This window comes from Heteronotia binoei, chromosome 5, assembly GCF_032191835.1.
Source record: "Heteronotia binoei isolate CCM8104 ecotype False Entrance Well chromosome 5, APGP_CSIRO_Hbin_v1, whole genome shotgun sequence".
NCBI lineage: Eukaryota > Metazoa > Chordata > Lepidosauria > Squamata > Gekkonidae > Heteronotia > Heteronotia binoei.
This window is the reverse complement of record NC_083227.1, coordinates 152,431,257-152,449,790: the sequence shown is the minus strand read 5'-3', so window position 1 is coordinate 152,449,790 and position 18,534 is coordinate 152,431,257. Positions and strand designations below refer to the sequence as shown.

Sequence of the window (18,534 nt, the reverse complement as noted above, 5' to 3'; positions counted from 1 at the left end):
AAATAAAATAAAAACAGTCAAATGCAGTCCTAAATACTTCCTGAAGTTTGAAAGTGAGGGGGCCAAGCACACCTACCTGGGGAGGTTGTTCCATTTGGGGGCTGCCACCAAAAAGGCCCTCTCTCACATGTCCACCAGACAAGCTTCTTTGATCAGTGGGATCATTAAGAGGGCTTATTTCTGTGACCTTCATTCCCAGACAGGAACATATAGGAAAAAACAGTCCTTCAGATACACTAGTCCCAAGCCATGTAGGGCTTTAAAGGACAAAAACAACACTTTGCACTGGGCTCAGGAGGGGATCAGTAGCCACTGTAATTGCCGTAGCATGGAGATCATATGCTCCCAGTAACTGGTCATGACCAGAAGTCCATGTGCAGCATTCTGCACTAGCTGCAGCTTCCAGACACTCTTCAAGGGTAGCCCCAAGTACAACATATCGCAGTAGTCTAGTCTAGATGCATTAAGGCATGGATCGCTGTGGCTAGATATGACTGACTCAGGAATGCGTGCACAAGCCAATGCTGGGCAAAAGCATTCTGAACCACCACAGCCAGGCGACAAAGGTAAAGTACGTAAGTAAATAAATAATCTCTTAGGTCATGGATGTGGAGATGGACAATACCTTTGTGCAGGGCCTCTGGGATCTGGATCTGGGTGGTCCTGATCGCCACACATTTGCCTCTTTTGGAAACTCATAGCTTGCAGGCACATTGGATGGAGAAAGAAGCAATTTCTTCAGCTGCAAAAAGGTTGTGGTGAAAAAAGAGTGGGAATTCCTGAATACATGAACAGTGACCTCTGGCTAAATTCTCACCAATTCCCCCCCCCCAAGTCATTAAAAAAAGAATTGGGCCAGTGATCCCAACTAAAAGTACTAAGCCAAAACAGTTCAACATACAGCACCACTTTCCCACCACCCTCCATGAGGTCTGGCATTTCCAGCTCTGTGGGAAACTTCCTTCATACCCCAAGGTTGAAGGCTACGACAGCTTTGGCAAAGCTAACTTCTGAGGCACATATTTTGAACCTATCTTGCAAATCCGACATGTTCTGGATGCTTCCCAAGACCCAGCTCCATGAAGCTTCCATTCAAAAGTGACAGCAAAACCTTGTTCACAGGCTACATGCAGTAAAAATCCTGCATACATAGTTATGATGAATTATTTGTAGGTTTCCTATGTGGGTTTGCAATTGATAGGCACATGGAAAAACCCTAAGAGAAATGCTCAAAACTGAGAATGATTTTTACTTCATTCTGGAGAGCTGTTTGGCTGCAGGTATCTACAGTTATTGCCTGTGAGACGACTGTTGTTAATACTTTACACTGATGTCTTCAAAACACTGCCTGGGTATTCCTTCTAATATCTCCGGAGAATTCTACAGGGAAGCCAATATAGATGTTGCCTTCGGCTGCTTCCTGTTAGCAGCGCAAGACCCATCTGGGCACTGCAGAGCTTGTTAGTGCAAAATCAATTGCCAAAGTGGGTCCCTTGTGGGTGATCATGCTGGGAGGTGAAACAGAGTGGGCAGCCCAGAACGGGAAGTCGGAAGAGACTCCTAGGTAGGCAGGGAATTGTTGGTGGTAGAAGGGTGGGAGCCGTGTCACATCTCCAAACCTGAGCCTCCAACCCGACGGAAGTTGAGGGCTACATGTGCCCACCACTCTTAGAACATAGATTGTGGAGGACAGCAGAGGAGTCAAGAACTCAACAAGCAAGAAAGTGGCATGCTGATTCCTCACCCACCATCATCCTTTAAGCTACAGAGGAGAACATCCCCTTATAGCATAATGGATCACAAGGTGAAGACTCGGCTTGTTGGATGTCCATTCCTAGGTGCACGATACCTGAACCTACTTCCCTCTCCGTGGGGTTATTTAAGCTGCCTCCTGGTGGTGATGGTGGCATACTGAGGCCTCTCTTCCCTAATGCCAGCACCTTCCTCCTCCACACACAAATTGTCATTCTTCCCTCTACTTGTGTATATGAACTGGAAAGCACACATTGGCTCCAGCAAAATAATCAATTTGACGCAACATTCTAACAAGGGCTCGTATTAATTAGTTCATCCGCTTGGCAAGTGCTTTGAAGACATGCTCTGCCCAAATGCCAAGGTTTTGATGCTCTTTATTATGGGTGCTACTTAAATCCCATCAAGGATGCTATGGGTGAAGCGACACAACCGGAATTATTTTAAGAGTGTCCGTACCGCTGCCCAAATGGGTCTGATGACGTGGCTGGGATCGTTCAGTTTTCAAAAAGGCAACAAGGGATCAGTAATAAAATGGCAGTTTTGGCTCTTGTGGGAATGTGCAGCAAGAGGAAATCTTCGAAGGCACTCTGGAAACTCAAAAAGCTCTTTAAAAATTAAGCTTACTCAAGCAGTTGGGTTCCCACAGTCAAATGATTGCTCTCTTTTTTAGTTTAGTGTTATGTGATAAAGAATGCTCCATAGGAACAAAAATGAAAAGTCATTTTCTTCCCTTCCCTGTAACGTATACATCCTATATATACACATATGGATTTGTGTGATATATATATATTTATACACCCACGCACATGCACACTTCTGTGTGAAGTGAAAATGCACACATTTCACCACCAGATGCCGCTAATACACTTCTAGAAATCATGACATTCATTAATGACAGATAAGGTTCAAAAATGAAAGACCAGAGGCCAAGGTTTATAAACCAACTTCCCCAGACCAGTGCTGTACCTATCGGACAAGGGAGAGGAATTGCTCTGTTGTGTCAGATTAGCTAAAACACGGCCAGGTAACAAAAGGCAAGAAGAGCCTAATGGGAAACTTCTAGCTCCCTAGACTCCCCTTCCTGCTGTACTCTTGCTAGGCTTAAAAGTGGCAGCCTTGTCTTTTAGCAGAGATACAATCAAGAGAACTCTCTCCCTGTATGTGGCTTTTCCCCTGCAAGTCAACAGATAAGGAAACTGCAACAGAAGCCGGAGAGAACCAAGAATAGCTAGGACTGCAACCTAAGCAAGGCCCCTACATTTCCTGAGCTGTGTATGGCAGCCGCAGGCAGGGCTTTGTGTGTTCTGCAATTTCACATAAGCCCAGAAACAGCAGGGTGTAGTGGCTGTAGGAAGGAAGGTGATAATTTTATTGTATGTGGCCATTATAATATAAAATTACAGTATACAAATTTACATTCAAAAAATCGTAGTTAAAAAACAAATCTTCAGGTTAGACTGTATCTAAAATTTCATAAGTACATTGTTGGTATGTTTAAAATCATAATAGCTGTGCTATAGAGCTATTACATCAATAGCTGTGCTACAGAGCTATTACATCAATAGCTGTGCTATAGAGCTAGTACATTAATAGCTGTGCTATAGAGCTAGTACATTAATAGCTGTGCTACAGAGCTCGATGTGGTGCATTACTAGGAGCCACCTTGGATCTAACTTTTCTAGCTGCAAGTGTAGCGGCTGTAGATTTCTGCATCTGGAAGAGCCTTAAGTTTTCCATTTTTTTTTTTTTTAAGTTTCTCTTCCATGAAAGCATACAGGTCAACTGCAGAAGCTGACAGAGCGATTGACTTAGCACTTACATAGTGCCTTTAGTATTCAAAGTGCTTCACCTGCATACAAATTGTACAAATTACAACAGGCCTATAAGATGGGCCCATATTATTCCCTATCTTCAAGCTGTAGGGGCTGGGGAAGAATGGTTTGCCTAAGATCTCTTACTGAGTTAAGGACAGAAGTGAGATGAAAACAGCAGCCACCCAGGTTGTTCTTGAAGCTCACAATACATTTTCTAGTGACCGAGGGCACGGCCACAGCACCTTGCAAAGTGGAGTGAGTTATACAGAATTCATACAGTCACAGAATCGAGAAGTTATTTAGAATGTCTTTTTGTCCTCCTTTGCACAAGGGAAGCTCAAAGTCACTTACATTAGTTTTTGGTTAAATTAGGTCACCATTCTGGGACAAGTACCTTCACATTTTGTTGTTGTTTGTAAACCAATGAAGACTGCATTCAGCCCTGCCCGAAAGAACTGATGCCCAGGGAGATGTATGGATGGAACTGGTGGGCATGCAAGGAATGGCATTTGAAGACTGAATGGCCCAGATGAGGACGTTGGGATGGGAGAGGAAGTCCCCAGGAAAAGGGCTCCGCTATAAAACAAGGCTTCGTTTCAAGTGGTTACAGATCTGGAGCTTGTGTTTAAAACAGTTGCCCATTTCCCTTCCCACAACAGCCCCACTGTCCCCCCCATTAGGATGGCAATGGAGCAAAGCAAGTGAGAGCAATGGTGCGGCACACATGTATACGTATACAATCAACAGGCATATGCTTTTGCATCGTTTATAATTGTAAGCCTATAATGAAAAAAATTCAGACCTTTGCTTCCTATCATACCCATGCAGCCGGCTTATCAGAGGCGCATCCAAATCCACCTTAAACAGTAGGAAGTGGGTTCTTACTAGAGACAGCTCATCAATCTCTGGGGTCAGAGGAGGCCCCCTCGAGACAGGGGCAGCAGGTTTGGGAGAGGGGGTGGGTGATGTGCAGCCGCTGTTGGGCATGTCCCCCTCGTCCATATTTCTGAAGGCAGCCAGGCCCATGTCTTCTCCCTGGATGTCATCCAGTGTCTCAGTGAGAGCTGCCAGTAGAGCTTCATTCTCGCTGTCTATAATCTGGTGGGAAGAGGTAGAAGAGCACGAGAGAGAGAGGGGGGGGGGTGAGAATAGTAAGTAGAGGCATCCCAAGGAGAGCGCCTCCTACAGTAGGGCAACTCAAATCACAACCAACAAACAGCTGGCATGCTGGCTGAACAGCAAGCCTATTTACGTACTGGAAAGAAAACACAGCCTTCCAAATACAAAGTACAGGGTGCCTCTTCAGTTCATAACACAGTAAACTACTCCTGTATTCCCTTTTGGATTGTGAATTGCATATCAAAGACACACACATATATATATGTTAACTCAAACAAATTACATCTATTTTGGCCATTACTGATTGGTTCACAGTTCTACAAAAAGAGAATCTTCCATCTGAAAAAGGAAATCTTACCTGGTCTGTTTTCCCTCTCTACAGGTGGTAACAGAACAGAGTATTATTGTGCTTTGCTTTTAACTTAAAGACTGAGGATTGGTGACTCCTCCCCAGCATAAATATAAGAACTGGCAATACATCTATTATTACAAATGTACATTCTTGGCTTCAAGGCACAATAGATGCCTAGAACATTCACTCAGCCATGTTGTGCCTAATACTCAGAAATGCAATAGCTGCATTAGTGGAGAAGGAAGAAAACCACATTCTGCTGTGCCACAAATACTACTACTACTGAAACCTTTATTAAGCATTTGTCCATAAGCAACAGGAAGTAGGAGGCAATAAAGGTAAAGGTAGTCCCCTGTGCAAGCCCCAGTCGTTTTCAACTCTGGGGTGACGTTGCTTTCACAACGTTTTCATGGCAGACTTTTAATGGGGTGGTTTGCCATTGCCTTCCCCAGTCATCTACACTTTCCCCCCCAGCAAGCTGGGTACTCATTTAACCGACCTCGGAAGGATGGAAGACTGAGTCAACCTGGAGCCGGCTACCTGAACCAGCTTCCGTTGGGATCAAACTCAGGTTGTGAGCAGAGGGCTCTGACTGCAGTACTGCAGCTTTAACACTCTGCGCCACGGGGCTCCTAGGAGGCAATACAATTATATTATAAAAGAAAATGCCATTTAAAGCTATAAATATCTAAATTTAGTATAAAATCAAGGATAGACTAAAAAGATCTTGTCAACACTTCGTTTCTTCCTAAGCTGATACCTATCCTACTCAGTTTGATTACTGCCCATCAGCGGAAATAGACAAGGAAATATTAATATTCGTTGAAGCATGCATATAAGTCAAGTCAAGACATAGTTGTTCAAAGTGTAAGCAGCACAGATCTTACTTTCCAACTTTGCTGAAAATTCTCAGTTGGTACCAGTACTGGGGGAGGAGGAAATAAACTGAAAGGTATAAAATGAGATGGGATTGGAAGATGGAAACCTGTCACAAATACATGATTCAGTGAATACAGCGTTGTGGTAATTGTAATTATGCTGTTTTGCGCAAATCTGAATATGTTGCACTTCTGTGTTACCATTCAGAGCCTTTGCAAAGGCTGCAACTTTATGGTGTGGATCAGACCTTCCCTGAATAACTCCAAGCGAGTAACCAAAATAGTCTGATCAGGTTCGTGAAGGCTACAACATCTGAAGAGGGTGCGGTTGCTACCCGTGTGTGCTGATGATGCTAGAATTATGCACCTGCACCTAAAGGCCTTTAGAAAGCTTCGCTAGAACCAGAAAAATTGAGGGAGCCCAGAACCTGAAAGAGAGGCATAGATTTACTTATTGAAATCTCTCCCTTTGGTTGCATGATGCATTCATACTAACTGTCTCTCTCTACATATATATATAGCCTCATTTGGGAAGTCTAAATATCACACACAAACTGTTTTGAGAGGCTCTAATGGATTGTTGTTGTCCAGTCACACAGTTGAGTCCGACTCTTTGCGACCCCCATGGACAAAGTCACGCCAGGCCCTCTTGTCTTCCACTATCCCCTGAAGTCTCTAATAGATTTACCCTTCTATAAAGGCATTATCTTTGTGGCATTCGCTGCAGTCGGTGGCACACACAGATAATTTTGAGGTAGGTTTTGTTTCTGTATGAACTGCAATACAGGCATTTCTGTTTCAGGAACAGGGCTCGTATTGAAAGGGTTTTGCTCTTTGGTTTGACAATAATGTTTGATGCACAGTGTCTTTAAAAGAAAAAAAAAATACACATTGCAATCTTAAAATAGAAGTAGTCCATGTCTTGACTTCTCACTACATATTTCCTACCCTTTCTGTTTCTGGCCTAATTTGGACATGTTTTAACCAAGAAAAATGACTGAAAGCAGACTTTGTTGAGACTTTGTTTGTGCTACGCTATACTGCACCTGTGTGAGTTCAACCGAGACAGAGCTGCACCAGTGGCGGGGACAGCAGTGAGCACACTGGTGGTGTGCTGGGGTAGCAGCAAGCATCCTAATTATAAACTCTACAATGTCCTGAGCAACAGTGGAAAACGAAGTCCCCATGCTTTGTCTCCCATCACGCCTACACAGCACAGGCTACCAACTAAGTCTGCAATCAATCACAGCTTTTCTGACCATTATGTAAAGCCCAGACAGGACACCTGTATCTCAAATGCTAAGGCACATCGTTTGAGGCCACACCTCTCTCTCTGGCCTTACATCATGCAGCTTAAGAACACACAAAGGGGGACCCTTGGATGCCATCAGTAGACTCATCAATTAAACCATGATCTCAGGTTAAAATTTGTCCCACGTTAATTGACAGGTATGAGATGGAAGGATCTCATGCTATAGCTCTCTCCTATTTGTACTAAATTTTATGATAAGGAGACATTTTATAATGACCTTTCTTTCCAGTTTGCATCCAAACGCAGCAGATACTTTGCATTTTGTGACAAAACTAGGGCAAATGAAGCTGACTCCGCTGAACTAATATTACGAGGCATAATTCAGAGAATGTGAAACACTTTTAAAGCAGACTGATTTCAGTGACAAGAATTCTGCTGTGGTGGACAGTAGTGTAACCTGTTCTGAGAATTCTTGAGAGTGTCAGTTAGGGATTGGAAGTTGACAGTTAACAGTGAGACAGCAAAACAGACTGTGAGAGGATCAAGCAGGATCCTGAGTTAGGGAAGTGGGATGCCTAGCCCGTCCCTATAAGGTCTGAGAGAAATAGCTTCTAGGAGACAGGGGTCATTCCCTAGCCAGTGGATAAGGAAGGAAACTGGAACTTGTGTGAATGTTCGTAATTTCACCAACATTAGTGTCTGTGAGACCAAGAAGCTTATGCTTGTTTATGTAAGCAGACTAATTTTTAAAAGACCTGTCTAAAAAACAGAAACAGTTACTTGTTTATGACAATTATCTGGTGTTGCCTGTTCACCTTGTAAGTCCAAAACCTGATTCCTACCTGACCATTTCCTCTCAAAGTGAAATAAAACAGATTGTTAGTTTATTTACCATCAGCCTTTTGTGTACCATTATCAAACAAGGACAAAAGAAGAATTTTAGTCTCTCCCTACAGTTCCCTAGGCTGGGTCAGTATTTATCAATATACATTCAAACAACTAGATGGGACAGCCGGAGAAAAACAAAGAAGAAAGAAAACAGGCTGCTTAGGTAAGATCAACATAGAGAGAAATCCTGTGAGGAAGGGTAAAATTGCCATACCTGCACTTGTTTAAATTTCTCCCACTAAAATCAGTGGGACTTAACAATGCTTAAGTATGTCAAGATTGTGTCCACTATCTTTTAGGCTTGAATCTTCTCTAGACATGTGACAGGTTTGGGAGCAGGGTGGTGGTGGTGGAATCAGTTACAGGTTCCTACAAGCAGCTTTCCACTGTTGCCTTCTAAACAGCAGTTGCACTATAAGGGTTAAGACAGAAACTTAACTCAAGTCCTTACTCAAACTTCATGAAACCAAAGAAAGGAATCAGTGAATCTGAGCACCCAATAACGAAAGAAGTGTTAAAAAGAAGCTGTGGCAAAACCTTCAGGAAAACGGCTCAAATATACCTGATGCTACCCAATTACAATGCAGGATCATAGACCTAGATGGAACCCAATGATAACAGAATCCAACCCCCTGTCTTAAGGCACGATCTTCCATGCAGAAGCCCACACCAAACAATAACCCCTCCTACAAGATGAATCCTTGCCATCCAGATTAGCTATGAGGTGGAACCAGCAAGGTGCCTGCATAAGATATAGTTTTGCAAAACATCTCAGATGACTCAAGCATGATATGCTGTCACAAGATGCTACTAAAAGATATTGGAAATCACTTGTAATTGCTAGGAAACCAGACTGAGAGTGCCTCATCAATTCTGAATGTTACTTTTCTGGCACAGGGAAGTAGACAGGGTCATGGAGTCCTGCATTCCACTTCTATTTATACCCTCCAATCAACCTATGCATTCCAGTTCCTTAAATTGTAGAGTTTCAGGTCGCTAAATAGTATGGTATGCACTGAAATAATTCCTGGAAATCAGAAGAATGCTGTTTATAGGGGAAAGGTGCAGGGAAGGGTAAACCAATGGATTTTAGCAACCAACTGTTTCGAAGGCTTTGCTAATCTTTCTGATTTTCCAGACTGACTGAACATGAAAGCTCTTTCATGGCTCTTCAGTTCTAACCTGCTATAATAAGGCCAACACACTTGATACCATTAACATTACAGAAATCAGATGGGGTCCGGGATTCAAATGCTAACTGAACTGCAGTCCTATGGAATTTGGCTCCTGACAAATCATTTCAATATTGTGATTTGCTCTCACAATTCTAACCATGTAATGGGAGCGTTGAACCTCTTCTCAGCACTTTGGGGTGTTTCACAAAAACGCAGCGTCACAGCAATGTTACTTTTAGGTTTGAACCAGAACCAACTCGAAACAGCTTTTTGAGAGCAACACCCTATTCAAGAGAATCTGTCTTATGAGTCTGTCAGGCTCAGTCACATAAATGGTTGAGAATTCCAATCAGATTCTGTACCGGCCAATTTAGATCTTCAGGAGAACATAATGGTACCGTTTTTTTTTTCTTTTGCTGTCAAGTCACAAGTGACTATGGCAATACCATAAGGTTTTCATGGCAAGAGATGTTCAGAGGTTGTTTGTCGTTGCCTGGCTCCATATCACAACCCTGATATTCCTCAGAGGTCTCCCATGCAAATACTAGCCAGGGTCGACCACGCCTAGCTTTTGAGATCTGATGAGATCTCATCAAATTTGTCCCCTAGCCTGGGCTATCCAAGTCAGGGCAGTGCCATCACACACATGACAATATTGCCTCGGAAAAGCATTTACGGGATTCTTTGTTTTCTAGCTTTTTCCTGAGGTGTTAATTTTTCATATCAGAGGCCATTTTTATGTGAGGTTGAGTCCAAGCAAGCAAGCAGGCCCCGCTTCCTTGTGAATTTTGATGTGGTGTAGCCATATGGAGGATTGTATCCTATGCTCGCTTGAACATTTGAATTGGCTTTCAGACACCTAAAGATATGCTTGACTTGAAGGAGGAGAAGAATCCCCACTGAGTTTGAATGCTTCCTACGGCCATTCCTATCTTGAGCACTAAACCTCAACTATTCATGTCAGCTCTGTTAGCAGCTATAGTGACGGCGTCCCGGAGGAAGGCACCAAGGGTGTAGCATTCTCTGAACAAATTTATTTTCTTTCCAATATTGGCAAAGCACTTCTGCACGCAGGACATCAGCAGGATCCATTTAATCAGGCACAACTCATTCCTAAATGACTGGTCTTTTACATTTCTGCCCTGTTTATCTTATCCTCGGGAAGTTCAACAGAAAATATGCATCCCGCAACGATGGCTTGTCAGTCACTCTGGGCCTTTTACAAGAACTGCATAAAGCTGGGATATGAAGGTATCTCTGCGGGAAGGAATTCTTGAAAAGTTCAGAATCAGTGAAAATTCCACTGCAAAATACTAGCTGGCAGGCACTGGTAACCAAGATCATTCTTATGATGCTGTGTGTGTGTGTGTGTGTGTGTGGGGTGACGCACACTTTTGCTCTGTTTAATCTTAATACACTGGATACTGTGTAAAAAATAACAGGAAGATGTGTGTTTCTGCTCATTTCTCAGTCCCACAGTAGACCATGTCAGTTTGCCTGGATGTAAAAGCTCTCATTCGTTACGGTTTTTCTTAGTTTCCACTTCCCTTCCCAATTATTTCTGTGAGACACTTCAAAGTGTCTTTGCAGGGCTCTCCTTCTGCCTTTCTTTTCATGGAGTGGAGATACAGAGGCACACTTTATATCCATAATGTATACCCAATCCACCATCATTCTATATCCGTCAGGTACTGCTCCTGTGTTCCTTCTGCGCATTCCAGTGGTTTTGGATATCTGGGCAAACACAAGCACAGGCACCTCATAAAAGCCACAACAGGACATATGTTTGCACATGCTTTGTTTGTTGATATTTTGCTTGACTGAACGTTACTTCTGGCATAACGCATCTTGGGTGCATCTACTCTGCGCTGAGAGCACGATGTATGCCTCCAGCTACAAATAACCCTGGGCCCTGAATAAGAAATTCTGCCTTTGTACATGAACAGTATGTGTATGTATTGTAGTGAGGTTGAGGTAACAGCATTTAAAGGGAAAAAACCCCACCACATTCTTGAACAGTATTTAAAGGGGAAAAAAACCCAAACGATGAGTGGCATCACACAGAGACTACCACAGAGGGGATGTTAATATTGCTTTACATTGTATCATATGCTTTTCACAAGAGTCGGTCCACATATTCAGCTTCCAGTCATCAGGTGTGCACTAACCACAGGTGTAGAAAGATGAAGTGGACACACACATGGGAGAGGTAGGTCCATGAACATACTCTGTGTCTCACTTGGACACTAGCTCACAGCCTTTTCCTCCTCCACCAGTCTCAGACATACGGAGCGCCTCCAAAGAAACAGCAGCGCTCAGGATCTGGCAGGAGGCTGGATGAATCTTTTCTACAGTTGTTAGCCAATTCAGATAGCACAAAAGAGACTTCTTTGTTCCCGTACTAACTCATCTCCTGAGGCTGATTGGTGCAGCTTGCTGCCCCCCCCCCCCCGCCCCGCTGTAATTATACCCAGTGGTAGCTAGAGGGGCTCCAACAATCACAATTCTTTACTGTAGCACCCTCTTGAGTCAGTTCCTGCCCAAGTTCCTGACAAAGAGAAAGAGAGCACGAATAGAGAATGCCTCATGTTGTACAGTGGAATCTAGTCATAGTTCTTGTCGGGGCACCGTATCAGTCTGAAAGAACTGTGAGGAGGTCCACAGTTTCTTTCTTTCCATTTCTTTCTACTTATCTATATACTGACCTATCCACCTTAGTTACATTTTATCCCACCCTGCCTCCAAAGAAAGTTCATGGTTCTCCCGGCCGTATTTTTATCGTCACAACAACCCTCTGGGAGAGGTTAGAGAGAAGGCAAGAAGCCCATCTGCAAGCTTCTGGGCAGTGTGATGATCAGGACTTGATCAGGACCAGTCACCAGATCTCATCTATTCCACTAAATACACAGTATGTAGTGGAGGGACGGTGGCTCAGTGGTAGAGCATCTGCTTGGGAAGCAGAAGGTCCCAGGTTCAATCCCTGGCATCTCCAACTAAAAGGGCTCAGGCAAATAGGTGTGAAAAACCTCAGCTTGAGACCCTGGAGAGCCACTGCCAGTCTGAGTAGACAATACTGACTTTGATGGACCGAGGGGGGTCTGATTCAGTATAAGGCAGCTTCATATGTAGGAGGGATGGTGACTCAGTGGTAGAGCATCTGCTTGGGAAGCAGAAGGTCCCAGGTTCAATCCCCGGCATCTCCAACTAAAAGGGTCCAGGCAAATAGGTGTGAAAAACCTCAGCTTGAGACCCTGGAGAGCAGCTGCCAGTCTGAGTAGACAATACTGACTTTGATGGACCCAGGAGGGTCTGATTCAGTATAAAGCAGCTTCATATGTCCACATGTCCATCTGACATCCTAGCCACACAGGAGAGTTCCATCTTTATAAATGAGTGTGTCTGTGAAAGAAGCAGAGACCCACTAAGGGCAGAACCCAGGTAAACCCTTGGGCTGCACCCAGTACTATGCTTACTGCATCAAATACATGGAAGTAAAGTTAGTGGATATATAACAGATACTTGAGGATATACCAAGTTAACCAAAGGAGAATTCAACATAGAAATGATTCAGAACATGTCCTGGTTGTTGGGAACACTACCTTGGGCTCTATTCAACACCCCAATGGGAAACAATTTACTCGGGAAGAAAAGCCAAAGGTGGTGCAGAAATGTGTAGAGTGTGCAGAGGAACTCCCTTAAGCAAGCTGTGCAGCTTTCATCTTTGCCTTTCCGTCATCCACCTGCACTGCATCTCGGCTCAGTGATCTGTTTAATGGGACCACATATATTTAGAGAGCGCAAGCAATGCACCAAGAGGGAGCCTTAGCTATAAATATCCATGCGCACAGAGATACAGAGGTGATGCTGAAGCTGGAGAGTTAGATAAAAGGAGAAGCCTTTTTTTCTTACACACTGAAAATTAACATTACTGGGCCACGTCATTTTGAGATGCTTTGTAGGAGGCTCTTAGAAACCACAGTTCCCCCCCCGCCCCCTTTGCTGCCTCTCCCACCCGCCTCAGAACAATCCATCAGGTTTCAAAATCAAGCTGGATGCACAAAGCGGTATCCTGTAATTTGCTTTTAATAATACATCACAGGACGATTGGCTCAGCAGCCCTCTCCCACTCTTCCACCTTCTCATTAGCTTTACTACACATGCTTCATTTAGAAACTAAGCGCAAATTAATGGAGCACTAATCATCTGCAGAAGAGATATTAATAGCCTGGGACCCCCCCCCCACCAATCCCCACCTATAGCCACCTTTCCTCAGCTTCCCTGTCCTGATCCAGAAAGAGAAGAGAAATAAATAGGCCTGTGCAATGGGGAATTAAGAGTGCTAACCTGGCCAGTGTACAAAATACCCCAGGACTGTGTATGGTTCTCAAGGAGGGAAGTGACTGAATTTCATGATGGGTCAATTTGAAAATCCCAGTTTCTGTCATGGTTCTGTCATGGTTTCTCCTCACTTAGGACAAAACTGCCATTACCTTTTATCTCCACCCACAAAGTACACTTAACAAAATTCAATAAAATCATAGTTGTTAAAGAGGGTGTTTGTTTTTGTATCACCTGTATATAAGTGACATATAAAGGGTTTTAAAATGCTATATCGTGTATTGGGGACACAGACAGCAAAATGGGTGAAGCGGAAATGCTCACAATGGCAACACAGAAAACAAAAAATAACCCCAAAAGTGCATACTGAAAAGTCTCCAGTTTTCAGGGATGAAGAGTTCTAGCCTGAATTGGTTTTTTTTGATGAAACACACAAAAAAGGATAGTTTTCTTGCTCTCTTTATGACAGATTCCTAAACTAGCTGGACTTATCCCCTTGAAGTAATGCCATGTCACTATTTTACCCCATATCTCAGTGGTACAGCCGCTACTTTGTGGGAAAGGGCGAAACAGAAAACAGCTAAATAAAATAAAATAAATATAGCTTCTGATACAGTTCACAGCACCTCCAATTGAAAAAGTACGAGTAAAAACCCATGCTTGGTAAACTGCTATTAGTTCCACTAGAATTCAATAGTACTAACCTATACAAGCCAGTAACTTGACATAGTTTAAGGCAGCATAATATATACATATGTATATCGTGCAGGGAGTCGATGGGCAAGAAAAGAGCAACCACAAATCAGTGTATTCTGAAACAAAGTTAACTACAGCTGGAAGGTGATCCAATATTGATACCATAGATAACACCCATAAGGCTGACTCTTTCACTTTTCCTTTGACAAAGTGAAATAATAATGTTATAATAATAATAATTATTATTATTATTGACAGATAATAATGTTGGGTGTTTTTCCTCCACACGGAATACCTCAGGAGGAACACATTCTATTAAGTATTACACAAAAACATCAACAAACAGTAATCTAGTGTTCCCCTCTTCATGTTTATAGATTAATCTGACACATTTCACCTATGTTTTAGGAGGACAGTCTCTCTCCACAAGAGATAATGCATTATTTCAAATCTGGCTAGCTGTCACTCTATCTGGTCAGTAGCTCTAGTTGGCCAGTAGCCAACCTTGGGCCTTAGAGAAGGGTTATTAGTGGTGCCAGCCTAAACAGAGTTATGTCCTTTCACTTCAGCTGACCTAGAAGGGTGCAACTCTGCTTACAACTAAGGTTCTATCCCCCATCCTCAGGCCCTCACCCCCCGCCACCAATCAGCTGGTCAGTGGGGGAACTTACCAGGAGTGGGAGGGAGGTCCGGTCTTTGTCACTGGTGATGTGGTGACATCACTTCTCCCATGTGCCGAAAGTGACACATTCACATTGGCCCAAACTCTATAGCAGAAGCCGATTTTTACATAGAGTTTTTGCCCAAATGCTGGAGTGTCTCTAGGATGTCCCAACTTGATGGCATCAATTCCGGTGTGTACTATCACCAGTGATGTAGCTTGAGCCTACCTCCGTCTCCTGGTACATCCCCCCATATCCCCCACCAGTTGCCAGGCAAGACCTGGAAACCCTATTACAGCTATACTCAAATTAATCAAAAAGTAAACCAAGACATGCTGGCTTTAAAAAAATATAGTTAGCAAAATCAATGTGAACACAAAACACAAGTTAATTTATTGTGTCTCACTGTCTGGCAGTTTGATGAGGTAACCGGAGGAGGGAGGGAGTAAACTAGGGGATAATGTGACAGGGGTATTTTCAAGCCACCTCTTGCCACTGGAGAGAGTTGTCCTGAGTGGGAAGAAGGGCTAGCATAGAAACCTAGCATTGCATTATCCCATGGCTTGGGGGTGGGATGGGGGAACATTCTGAATTCTATAAAAGCAGTACTAGTGCCACTCTTTTCCTTGGCCTGTACCAAGTGCTTCTGAACCGAGAGACTGCGTTCACAGGTTCTTTTGTGGGTTGATTAGCTACCTGCTTGCTGCTGCCTAACTGCTTTTCTGCATTCTCATTTTCCTTGCTTGTAATTCCTCTTTCTTTAGAGGTTTTTTCCCGTTCTTTACATGTTTTGCGTGCTCCCTCTAGTGGTTAAATTGATAATACATCAGTTTATGTCTGGCATAATTGCCCTGCAGATTTAAACGGCAGGTTTTTATGCCAGACATAAACTGATGCAATGTTGAACTGTCCATTAGAGGAAGCAAAACTCATGCAGAACAGACCCCAACCCCGCACCCCAAGCAACAGGAACTTACAAAGCAGGGGGCGGGATGTGGAAAAGCTCTAAGCTGTGTGAGAGCCTCCATTCCTCTGCCATACTTTCTTTCTTGGGATGCCAAATTCCTTCTAGTGTCCTCTGTGAGAACTCTAGTTAATTATAAAACTGGATCCTTTCTCCTGCCTAAATTTTAGTAGGCAACATCTCAGACTTGTAGGTGGGCTGTAAGAATACAACCCCTGAAGATTTCATACACACTGGACAGAAAACAAACAGCAAAAAAATTAACCAGGAATGTGTTTCCTAATGAAACTAATGGAAACAAAACCCCCAAAATAAACATAAAACAAACCCAATAGCAAAACAAACCCAGATATACAAAAAATAAAGAAAACAAACACATTTTTAAAAAAAAATGAGCCAAAAAATGAGAACAAACAAAAAATTGTGTGTGTTTACCTACTTTGGGACTCTTTTCTTCTAGAGGTGCTTTCTTTGTTATCTTTTCATAAATACTTGAACGCTTGTCTCTTTTAACAGGCATCTATCTGATCAAGTCTCTAAGATCATACCAATTTGGTCTTGTCTTATTTCTGGTTGTTTCATATAGAAATTCTTAGGGTATATTGCTCTGTATTGAACAACTTCACTGATTCATATAAATCACATTGTGCATGATTTTTTAAAATACACAACCAAACATTTTCTTGCATCTGTGACATCAGTGACATTTGCCTGTAACTCACATACTCTCCCTGAAAAATGTATTTCTTCTCTACAGTGGGCTAGCCGTTAGTATAACAATGACTCTGTTGGCCAAGATAGTTGTTAAGAGTTGAAGAGGAGTTAGAAACCTGTGAAGGAACACTGTGCCCCAGATCAAACTGATAGGGCAACACACGGTATAGAGTACCTGAAAAAGCTCAGAGTCATCTGTGCTGTACTGGCTGGACTCTGTTTCAGAGCGCTCGCAACACCACTGTAGCTCACTGAAGCAGTTGGCTGTGTCAAAGTCACCGGCATCCAACTGGGATAAATCAATCTCTGGGAAATCAGAGTAAAGATGCTCTTCACCAGACACTTCATACTGTGGAAAGGAAAAAAGAAAGTGATGAGCTTGATAATGAAGCCCAACAACACACACACACACACACAATTTTCACAACATGTACCACCAGATATTTTGTGCTGTGTTCAAACATTACCCAACAAAAAGTTGTACTGACATGCAGCCGGGAGTCCAAAGCTGAACTCTCCTGAAACAAAGTGGACTTCACCAGACGGCAAGCAAGTACTGTACTTGCAACATTCCAAAACGCAAGAGTTTCTACATGACGCTCTGTGGCATGGCAAATGCAACTGACAACACTGCGCAATGAGGTTCGTATTCTGAAGGGCACAGGCATTATACGCCTCTAGAGCAAGCATTACCAAATCACAGGTCTGTAATTGAACATTTTGAGACAAGTCCGTTGTAACTCTCTAGGCCAGCGGCATAAGATGTAGTATTCGTAATAAACTTATTTTCACCCATACTGGAAACACAGCTAATGGGTAAGATAACACCAGATTTTGGAGAAAGCAACGAATTCTTCAGATAGGAATATACTGTAATTTGCTTTCCAGTCCCTCTTATCCCTATAATGCCCCAGATAAATGATATGATGAGGTCCAAGAACCCTAGCCACAGCTACAGTAACATGCATCCCATGCAAAAGGATGAGAAAACTAGTCGTTTCCCCAAATTTGGAACTGGAGGGGGAAGGTTAACCTTTGTTTTTTTTTTGAAAACCCAACACTTTCTTCTGAGGCTGTATTCACTCTGCCCTCTCCCAACTGAGGCGGGAAAGTCTACTGCTGAAATAGTTCTCATCCCTCCAAAACATTCTGGATTTGCAGATCCCCATCCTGATATTGCCTACAAGCAAATAATAGTATCCTAGCTTACCCAGAGAATGTAGTTATATCTTCCACTGCACAAGAAAGAAATGACTATTTATATATTTTATTATTATTGCATACTGTGACATGTACATATTGGCTTTCAAAAGACTGAACAGTAAAAAAAACAAAAACAAAAAAACCACTTGCCACAAATACTCTTTTTCAATCTTTTTAATGTCTTTATTTTTAAAATGTAAAAATCATCTTTCTGCCCTCATTAAGAGTCACCACGGTTGCTAAAGAATTAAAACATATATAATAAAACCACATCTTTCAAGGACAACCTCTGCCAGAGCTATGGCTGACCCAAGGCCATGCCAGCAGGTGCAAGTGGAGGAGTGGGGAATCAAACCCGGTTCTCCCGGATACAAGTCCGCGCACTTAACCACTACACCAAACGGGCTCTCCAGCTTGACCAGCCTGATCAAGACCAGCTTGAAAAGACCAGCTTGATAAGCTGTTTGGAAGTGAATCAAGAGACTGACTTGCAAACAGCCTCTCCCACCCTAAAGGTAATGCATAATTTATAACAATGAATTTCTCAGGAAAACAGCACCCCACTTTGAATCAACCACATTCACCCCCAATCCTGCTTCCCTCTTTTTGCACATTTCCCCTTGTTAGCATATCCATAATATCTGGAAGTGTCATCCATCCTGTACTTCTGGAGATCATCAATGAATATTAACAGACCTGGGAGAGCCAAAGAATTAAAACATAT

General features: G+C 42.9%; 1 protein-coding gene across 1 annotated transcript in view; it reads right to left on the bottom strand.

Annotated features, from left to right (window-relative positions):
* Positions 1-18,534, bottom strand: part of PPARGC1B (PPARG coactivator 1 beta) — a 186,175-nt gene that overhangs the window by 25,402 nt on the left and 142,239 nt on the right. Inside the window, exons 2-4 of the mRNA XM_060240600.1 lie at positions 16,783-16,956; positions 4,455-4,667; positions 626-742 (exon numbers count right to left, since the gene is read on the bottom strand). Coding sequence (XP_060096583.1) covers positions 626-742; positions 4,455-4,667; positions 16,783-16,956 — 504 coding nt within the window. The remainder of the gene's footprint in view (positions 1-625; positions 743-4,454; positions 4,668-16,782; positions 16,957-18,534) is intronic.